Source organism: Miscanthus floridulus, chromosome 19 (assembly GCF_019320115.1).
Source record: "Miscanthus floridulus cultivar M001 chromosome 19, ASM1932011v1, whole genome shotgun sequence".
In the NCBI taxonomy this organism is placed as follows: Eukaryota; Viridiplantae; Streptophyta; class Magnoliopsida; order Poales; family Poaceae; genus Miscanthus; species Miscanthus floridulus.
The window spans coordinates 2008726-2018902 of NC_089598.1; the positions used below are offsets into that span (position 1 = coordinate 2008726).

Sequence of the window (10177 nt, forward strand, 5' to 3'; positions counted from 1 at the left end):
AGCCCTGAGCATCGTCGGCCATTAGATGCCATCGGATGGCTCACATCCTCTCCGCCCGGATCAAAACCGAGTTTGGCCGTCCGAAATCTCCGTTTTTTTCTGGAGCGGACAGCGCCGACCGCGCGCGGCGGAGGGAGGTGGCACCGCCGGCGTCCCTCTCGCCGAAGCGCGCGCGCAGCCTAGGCTGCATGCGGCTCTGTCGAGGGGATCCTCGGCGGTGCCCTGTTCGATGAAGGTGAGCAGCGCCCGCGCGGGACTACGACGGCGGTGTGGGGGTATTAACCCCTATACCCTTACGGCTAAGCTTGGGCTGGCCCGGATCGATGGGTTCAGTCCACCCGAAAGATGACGTGCGGCCCAGTTAACCTGATCGGAGTCCCGCACAAGGAATCAAGACGGATTTGGCGACCAAGCAGGATCCTGGTCGGTTAGAATAGGAATCCTTATCCGACCAGATATGGCAATTGTAACTGACTAGGATTAGTTTCCAGATCTGTAACCCTGCCCCCCGGACTATATAAGGCGGGCAGGGGACCCCTCTAAAAAATATCTCTCATTGACATACAGCAATACAAATCAGACGCAGGACGTAGGTATTACGCCTTCTTGGCGGCCGAACCTGGATAAAACCTCGTGTCTGTCTTGCGTCACCGTCTTGTTTGGGGCTTGCGCATCTGTCTGCCGATAATCTACTACCTTGGGCATACCCCTAGGTAGACTGCCGACCATATTTCGTCGACAGTGGCGCGCCAGGTAGGGGGTGTGCGTACTGCTCTCCAAGCAAACAAGATGGTCATCATCTCCGGCTCCATGGCCACGCCCAGCGGCCTCACGTTCACCGTCGGCCAGATCACCTGGACCACCAGCTCCGACGACTCCATCACCATGACCACGGGGGAGGCATGGAATCCAGCCTGCGCCGACGACTACTTCACCTGCATCGGCTACGGCTCCGACCACGGTGAACACGGCTCCGACCACGGGGGAGGCATGGATCCAGCCTGCGCCGACGACTACTTCACCCGCATCGGCTACGGCTCCGACCACGGTGAACACGGCTCCGACCACGGTGAACACGGCTCCGACCACGATGGACCTGGCTCCGACCACGGGACATCTGGCTCCAACCACGCCTACAGCCACGCCAACAACCCATCGTCTGCTTCCCCGCTACAGAGGGAAGCAGATCGACAACACCGACCTGCTCGATTCCGTCGATCGGGTCGGCATCCAACTCGCTGAAACCCTGGCTCTGGTAAGTACGATTCAAACCCAACCTAACGAGCAGGTAACAGCCCTCCACGACAGATCTATCCGACCAGCTCGGACCAGTCGTCCTGTGCGATTGGGAACAGATCTTGTGGTCGTATCAACTCCTGAGGGGCGTTTCGCTCATCGCCGGTCAGACATCGCGACGGGTCTCCGACTCTGCGAGTACGAAGCCCCGACGGAGAACCACCAGGTCCAGCCCTACGGCCTGCAAAACGCTGCCTCCAGCTACGCGTACAACCTGCGACACCGCTCGGATCTGTGTCCTGTACACCGATCTCGGCCGAAGCCATGCAACATCGTCAACATGGTCCGGATCGAAGATTATCGGGAAGGATCCGTCCACACAGTCCGAGAAGGTGACTCCAGCTCCTCGTCCGGCATCGCGTCCAACGCATCTGTCCACACCGAGCTTCAGCGTCACGAAGATGAAGGCACCCAATACGACCTGGATCTACCAGACCACGCCCCGGGTTTTCCCGAATTTCCGTCTTTCCCGCCAAGACGAGGGGATTTGATCCATGTTGTCAGCAACGACGAGCCGCCAGCAGTTGGCGAAACAGAACAAGAAAAGACCGCACGCGAAGCACACAATATTAGCCGGTTTAATCGCCGGCAAATCGAAGCTGAAGCAGACCAAGAGGCACGACGCATAAGGGTCCAACCGCGCGACCTCAACAATGCTTTCGACAGGGTGGGGGATAAACAAGTCTTCAAGACCCCAAGCGCCAACGTAGCCGTCGCCATGGCGACGATGCAGCGGCTGCCCAACACTCCCGAGACTCAAGTAATCCGTGATGACATGCAAGCTTATCTGACGGCTGCTATGGCTCAGACCGCAGAGATGAACCAAGCCCGGGCTCCATCCGTTTCTGTCGAATCAAGCCACAGCCGCCAATACTCAAGTCGCTCACAGCCACTCAACCTACGTGGCTCGCGCAATAACGACCCATCGGACAACCGTCAAGGCGGGAACGGTGGTCGTGATGGTGGTCGGGACGACAACCGCCGCCGGGAGGATAACCGCCACGACGTTCGAGGCGACAACCGCCGAGATAACCGCGACAATCGCCGTGATAACCACGGTCGCAGCGCTAATCCAGGTGGCAATCGAGATCGCCGCGATGGCAATAACGATCTCCGCCATTACCTCGGTGGACGTGATTTGCGTGCTCGCATCAACCAGAGAGCCGACGATCGTGCATCCCACGAAAGCTATCGCCGTATGGAGTACGACACCGTCCACGGTCCGCCGGGTCTGAAGCAGTTCACTCCACACCTGCGCCAAGTCATATGGCCCAAGAATTTCAAGCTCGAGAAGCTTCAGAAGTACGACGGCAAAGAAAACCCTGAATTATGGGTCATGCTCTATGAAACCGCGTGCCGGTCAGCCATGGCTGACGAGCACGTTATGTCTAACTACTTCCCAGTCGCCGTTGGTCATGCAGGTCACCAATGGCTAGTTAGCTTGCCGGCAAATTCTTTTGACTCTTGGCAGGAACTCAAGCAGGCCTTCATCGACAATTTCATCGCTACTTGTGAACAACCCGGCAACAAGTACGATCTGCAACGGATCCGAGATCGGAAAGACGAACCACTGCGCGAATACGTTCGGCGTTTCTCGGAGATGCGCATCAAGGTCCCATCAATATCCGACAACGAAGCAATCGAGGCTTTCGTCACCGGCCTCCGCTTCCACGACGCCCTGAGAGACAAGCTCCTCCGGAAAAGACCTGAGTCAGTCACAGCGCTCTTGGCCACCGCTAAGAAATACGCGGACGCCGACGACGCTAAAAAGATAATCGTCGAAGAAGAAGCAAGGGTTCCACGCTCCGACCACCCCCCACACCGCGATGATTACCGCGGCAACCGTGGTCGGAACGACAATTTTGACCGCCGCAACCAGCGCAACGACTCCCGCGACCACCGTGATCAACGTAATCAGCGGCGCAACCGCCGTGACGATTACAGAAGCAAGCGTGCTCGGGAAGATGATGGTGAGGTCAATACTGTGAAAAAGGGCGGAGGACGTCGTAATTACGAGGACGATTACGCCAAGGCATTGAAGGGCCCCTGCCAGCTCCATCCCAAGTCGAACCATACCATGGAGAATTGTCGCGTCCTCAAGACTATCTACACGCGCCAACAGGCTCCGGATACGTCCGACAAGCCTACTGACGTGAGGGAACAGCGCAACGAGGACAACGACGACGACGATGCAGATCCTCGTCATAAATACGTCAAGCCGACGGATCGCGTGCACACCATCATCGGCGGTAAGGTGTCCATTGAGACCAAACAAGAACGCAAGCTGCTCGCCCGCGCCTGCTTGAACGTGGCAAAGAACGACAACCTTCTTACCGATCCGCGGCTTCCTCCGTGGTCTCACCGTGAAATCTACTTCAGCAGAAAGGACCAATGGGCCGCCATACCCGAGCCAGGGCGTTTTCCCCTGGTCCTCGATCCTTGTATCAACAAGGTTCAGTTCGACAGGGTACTAATCGACGGCGGCAGCTCCATTGATATACTGTTCAAGAACAGCCTGCCCGCTCTGAAAATAGCCCAGGCGGACCTGAAGCCGTACGAGGCACAGTTCTGGGGCGTTCTCCCCGGACAGAGCTCCACACCTCTCGGGCAGATCACGCTACCTGTGCAGTTTGGGACTCCGGACCACTTCCGCACCGACTACGTCAACTTCGTGGTCGCTGATTTCGACGGCACCTACCATGCTATTCTTGGTCGACCGTCGCTCACCAAGTTCATGGCCATACCTCATTACAGGTATCTGGTGCTCAAGATGCCTACTGAGAAAGGAGTTTTAACCCTCAGGGGCAACGTATACGCAGCTTACACCTGCGAGGACGACAGCTTCAAAATAGCAGAGGCCCACGACCTCTCTATTCGCATGGCCGAGACCATTCTCGACGCTAAGAAGACCACGGCCGACCACTTGGAGATCCCAGAGCTCGAGGCTCAGCGCAAGAACATCAGGTGCAAGGAGCACAAGACGATCCAGCTGGTCGAGGGTGATCCCAGCAAAACGGCCCTCATCGGGGCCGACCTGGATCCCAAATAGGAAGACGCGCTCGTCAGGTTCTTGAGGGGCAACGTGGATGTGTTTGCATGGAAACCTTCCGACATGCCCGGTGTACCTCGGGACTTGATTGAGCACTCCTTGAATGTCAACAGCAAAGCCAAACCAATCAAGCAGAAGCTACGACGGTTCGCTCACGACAAAAAGGAGGCGATTAGGGTAGAAGTTACACGGCTTTTGGCAGCCGGATTTATCAAAGAAGTGTATCATCCAGAATGGTTAGCCAACCCGGTTCTTGTACGCAAAAAGAATAATGAATGGAGAATGTGCGTTGATTACACTGATCTCAACAAACACTGCCCTAAGGACCCCTTTGGCTTACCTCGCATAGACGAGGTCGTAGACTCAACCGCCGGTTGCGAGCTGCTTTCCTTTCTCGATTGCTACTCTGGTTATCACCAGATCGCTCTCAAAAAGGACGACCAGATCAAGACATCTTTCATCACGCCTTTCGGCGCCTACTGCTACACGACCATGTCGTTCGGGCTCAAAAACGCCGGTGCTACCTACCAACGCGCTATACAGGCCTGCCTCAACGACGAGATAAAAGACGGCCTCGTCGAGGCTTACGTCGACGATGTAGTTGTCAAAACCAAGGAAGCACATACCCTTGTTGACAATCTGGAACGCGCCTTCGCAGCCCTCAATACGTTCCAATGGAAATTAAACCCAAAGAAGTGCATCTTTGGTGTCCCTTCTGGCATATTGCTCGGCAACGTCGTCAGTTACGACGGCATACGCCCTAACCCGGAGAAAGTCAAAGCTGTCTTAGACATGAAGCCCCCAAAAAAGGTGAAGGATGTCCAGAAGCTCACCGGCTGCATGGCTGCTCTAAGCCGTTTCATATCAAGATTAGGAGAAAAAGGACTACCGTTCTTCAAACTGCTCAAAGCGTCCGAGAAGTTCGAGTGGTCGGAGGAAGCAGACGCTGCCTTCATGCAGCTGAAACAATACCTCACGTCACCTCCGGTACTTACTGCTCCCAGAGAAGACGAAACTCTCCTACTTTACATTGCGGCAACCGATCGGGTGGTTTCCACTACACTGGTGGTCGAGCGTGACGAGCCGGGCCACGCCTACAAGGTATAGCGGCCAATTTATTTCATTAGTGAGGTACTCAACGAATCCAAGACCAGGTACCCACAGATTCAGAAACTGCTCTACGCCATACTGATAACATCCCGAAAGTTGAGACATTACTTCGACGGATATCGTGTGGTGGTCATGACCGAGTATCCTTTGGGGGACATTATTCGCAATAAGGACGCGAACGGGCGCATCGTCAAATGGGCAATGGAGCTATGCCCCCTTTCCTTGGAATTTGCAAGCCGTACTACAATCAAGTCTTAGGCACTCGTCGATTTCATCGTCGAGTGGACAGACTTAAGCACTCCCGCCTCTCCGGGATCCGACGAATGTTGGACGATGTACTTCGACGGTTCTCTCAACATCGACGGTGCGGGAGCAGGAGTTCTTTTCGTATCACCATCCAAGGAAAAGCTCCGGTACGTCCTCAGGATTCATTTCCCAGCATCTAATAATGCAGCCGAGTATGAAGCATGCCTGCATGGTCTACGCATTGCGGTTGAGCTTGGAGTTAAACGTCTCTATGTCTACGGAGATTCGGCTCTGGTCATCAACCAACTCAACAAGGACTGGGACACGACCAGTGAAAAGATGGACGCATATTGCAAATCGATAAGAAAGCTGGAAGGCAGGTTCTATGGCATCGAGTACATACACGTGGTCCGGGACAAGAACCAGGCAGCAGATGCGTTGTCAAAGTTAGGATCATCCCGAGCCAAAATCCCACATGGCGTATTCGTCCAAGACCTGCTCACGCCCTCCATTGAAGACGAAGATTCAACGACCGACAAAGTCTCAGACCGGCAATTAGTGGCTACGGTTCCAGCACCGAGCACAACCGAGCCGCTTCCGACCACTCATGAGCCAGACTGGAGAACACCTTTCATCAAGTACTTAACAGACGGTAGCGGTTATATCGATCGAACAGAAAATGAACGCCTGATGCGTCGTAGTAAGCAGTATCTGCTCGTCGATGGCAAGTTATGGCGCAAAAACGCTAAGGAGGAAATTTTGATGAAGTGTATAAACCAGGAGGAAGGCAAGCATCTCCTAGACCAAATCCACTCTGGCTCCTGCGGCAACCACGCGGCATCAAGAACACTGGTCGGTAAGGCTTTCCGAGCAGGGTTCTATTGGCCCTCAGCAGTGGCCGATGCAGAGAAGCTAGTCCGCCGCTGTGAAGGTTGTCAGTTCTTCTCCAAGAGAATCCATGTACCGGCACACGAGATCCAGACGATTCCAGCATCTTGGCCCTTCGCATGCTGGGGACTGGACATGATCGGGCCTTTCAAACCAGCCCCTGGGAAATTTACATGCGTCTTCGTGCTAATTGATAAGTTTTCTAAGTGGATAGAATACATGCCTCTGGTACAGGCATCCTCAGAGAAAGCCGTCACATTCCTCGACCAGGTCATCCACCGTTTCGGCGTGCCCAACAGCATCATTACTGATCTGGGTACTCAGTTCACCGAGAACGCCTTTTGGGACTTCTGCGATGAAAGGAGCATAGTTGTAAAATACGTCTCGGTGGCGCATCCTAGAGCTAATGGACAAGTCGAGCGGGCAAATGGCATGATCTTGGACGCATTGAAAAAGAGGATGTACAGAGAAAACGATAAAGCTCCTGGAAGATGGCTCAAGGAGTTACCAGCCGTTGTCTGGGGCCTCCGAACTCAGCCCAGTCGTAACACTGGCGTCTCACCATACTTTATGGTTTACGGCGCTGAAGCAGTCCTCCCACCAGATATAGCTTTCCGATCAGCACGGGTAGAGAACTTCGACGAAGGCAAGGTCGACGAAGTACGGGAGCTAGAAGTCAACAGCGCAGAAGAGAAAAGGCTTGATTCTTGCGTACGCACGGCCAAGTACCTTGCTGTTTTGCGCAGGTACTACAACAAGAACGTTAAAGAGCGTTTCTTCGTGGTCGGGGACTTAGTCTTGAAGTGGAAGACGAACCAGGCTGGTGTCCACAAACTCGCAACCCCATGGGAGGGACCCTTCATGATCAAGGAAGTCACACGTCCAACGTCTTACAGGTTAGCTCATCTAGACGGCACGGACGTACCGAACTCATGGCACATCGACAAGCTTAGACGCTTCTATGCTTAACTACTGAGATATGTACTCTACTTGTATTTTCGATTTACTTTACTAAAGCAACTATGATTTCTCCGACCACTCTAATGTGTCACTCCAAATTTTATGGTTATTCTAACTTAAGCCAGTACAAGCCGACCACCACTCCTTCTACGGTTTTCGGAGCAGGTCCTGTCTCTGGTTCCTCTCAACACGTGCACGGGATCCGCTCTCTACGTTGCGGGTGATCGGCAGGTCCCCCCTGGTTTGGCTTGTCTGCGTTCACGTGTGCACAGGTCATAGTACCTCATACTCCGACCACATGCCAGACTAGGGCCGCACAAACTTTTCAGGATGAAGTGTCGAGCAAAACGGTACAACTAAACAGAACGTTAACGCGTTCCCACTTAGTTACACCAACACAGAATCTCAAGCTTAAAGTACGTTTTGTATAAAACAAACAAGCTCATAATGATATACAGTTACGTTATTACAAGCTTGCCTGAAAAGGCTCAAGTTTACAATAACACAACTATGTCCTCCTTCTACAGCTTTAAGCCTATTACATTGGCTGGTCGGGGCGCATGGCATTTATTGCTTGCCGCCTCTGATACCCTACTCGAGTCTCGGGGACTCTGGGGCTAGTCAAGCTGAAGGGGATGGCCCCCGCCGGTGCCTGGCTGGTCGAGACCGCAGGCTCCGTTGGTTGGCTTGTAGCTGATGGCATTTCCAGCTGGCTTGTCGATGGCATACCCTGCACAGGTGCTGTCCCACCTCCGCACAGGTTAATATCGCCAATTATCTTTGACGACAAGTCCAGCTGGGCCGTCCGAAGCTCTTCGGCCTGGTCTGGGTCTATCTCCTTCGGGTACCCAGCCTCCAAGCGTTTGAGATCGATCAAGGGGTAGTGAGCACGAACCATGCTTAGCACATGGGCACCCGTGTACTCACCCGCCTCCTTCACGAAGTCTTGGAACCATCCCCATGCTTGCTTGCATCTCTCGACCAGTCCGAGCTGAGGTGTCCTTAGCTCTTCCTCTGTGAGCGCCGGGTCGATAAGGTCGAGGACGGGCACAATGCCAGTTGCCATTTCTTGGCATCGCTTGCTCCACGTGTCCCGCTCCTCGGAGGCCTTAAGGCATTGTGCTTTCCAGTCGTCGCGCTCCTTGATCACGGCCTCAAGGTGCCTCTTGGCATTGACTTTCAAAACTGAAAACAGTACAAGACATCAAACGTGATGACACGACAAGGCGATGCGGGCAATTTAACGAGAACGGTGGTCTGGAGTGCTTACTTTTCAGGTCGTCCTTCATTCTGTTAGTGTGGTCTTGGAGTTCCGACTGGCGGCGTGCCAATTTCTCGTTGTCCTCCTTCAGGCGACCACATTCTGCAAACGCACGGCTGTTCTCCCCCTGGAGGCGGGTCACTTCAGCTTCTAAACCTGCATTACAGCCATTACTGTCAAGAACAAAACAACACAAGTCCAGCACTTGCTATGATACGGTGAACACTTACCTGTTTTCTCCTGCTCTTTGTTTTTGAGCTGGCCGACCAGGTTTTGGTTCTGTGCTTCTTGGTTTGTCCTCTCCTGGTCGGTGGCTTCAAGTTGGCGCCGTAGGCGTTCCACTTCAGCCGTCAGCTCCTTATTGGTCTTCATGACTACTTCTATCTGGTCGAAGCACCTTTTTCGGTACCTTGCAGTTTTCATCACGTCCTGCATACAGACAAGCTACGTCAGATAGTTCGACTACACAACAGGTTTAAGGACTAAAGCCAAATATACCTAGACTTCAGTCACCAGGCGTTTGGCTGCTCGTTCAACTCTTAAGGTTTCCTCGGCCTCTGGGATCTCCTCGTGCATGACCCATTCGTCGTTCCGATAGCGCGACACATATACATGTTGTCGTCTATCTTGGGGACGGCCCAGGACTTCTTCCACTTCATCCTCTTCAGCCTCCAGTTCGGGAGGCGGCGGTGGTCCGGAGTTTGCAGACTCCACGACCACCAGGGCTTTCCCACGAGCCGTCGCGTCGGCACCCTTGTTCTGGGCAACTTCTGGATGCTGCTCCTCGGCCAGATCCAGCTCCCGTGGCGCTGTGGTATCCGCCTCATCAGGGTTTGTGCTCGGAGCACTTGTATTCTGCTCGGGGACTGGCGTCTGGTCGTCCGCCTGCTGAGGCCCAGGCAGAGTCCCTGCCATGGGCTCCTCCACGGCCGGTTGCTGAGCAGTTTGTCCTGCCGTTTTTGGAGAGGACGTTCTGCACCCAGTTAGCTGGTCGGGACTTTCGGTGGACGCGGATCTAATACATTCAGAGACAAATTCAGAAGACAATAGCATCCACTGCAAAATTCAAAGCTTACATCAAAAATATATATACTTACAGTTTTGACTTGCGGAAGGATGTGGCGAAGGAACGCCTCCTCGACCGCCCCTGCTCTGCTTGCTCGGCAGTTTCCACCGGGACTTGTTCAAACTCCGGTACGGGCGTCGGAGGATGATGCGGCATGTTCTCTTCGTCTGTGCTCTGTGTTGCTGTGGTCGGCGTTGTGACCACTGCTGGCACAGAGGAGCCACCCTGCTCCGATGGCTCCACCTGCCTTCTCCTCTTTCGGGGGACGAGCCGGAAGATGTCCGCATCCTCTGTTTCGTCG

The 10177-nt window shown here is 54.2% G+C and overlaps 1 protein-coding gene across 1 annotated transcript in view; it reads right to left on the minus strand.

The window, feature by feature from the left end:
* The window catches only part of LOC136528762 (uncharacterized), an 11155-nt gene extending 1920 nt beyond the window's left edge, over positions 1–9235 (minus strand). Inside the window, exons 1-3 of the mRNA XM_066521745.1 lie at positions 9041–9235; positions 8820–8966; positions 8633–8734 (exon numbers count right to left, since the gene is read on the minus strand). Coding sequence (XP_066377842.1) covers positions 8633–8734; positions 8820–8966; positions 9041–9233 — 442 coding nt within the window. The 5' untranslated portion in view covers positions 9234–9235. The remainder of the gene's footprint in view (positions 1–8632; positions 8735–8819; positions 8967–9040) is intronic.
* Positions 9236–10177: the final 942 nt, after the last annotated feature.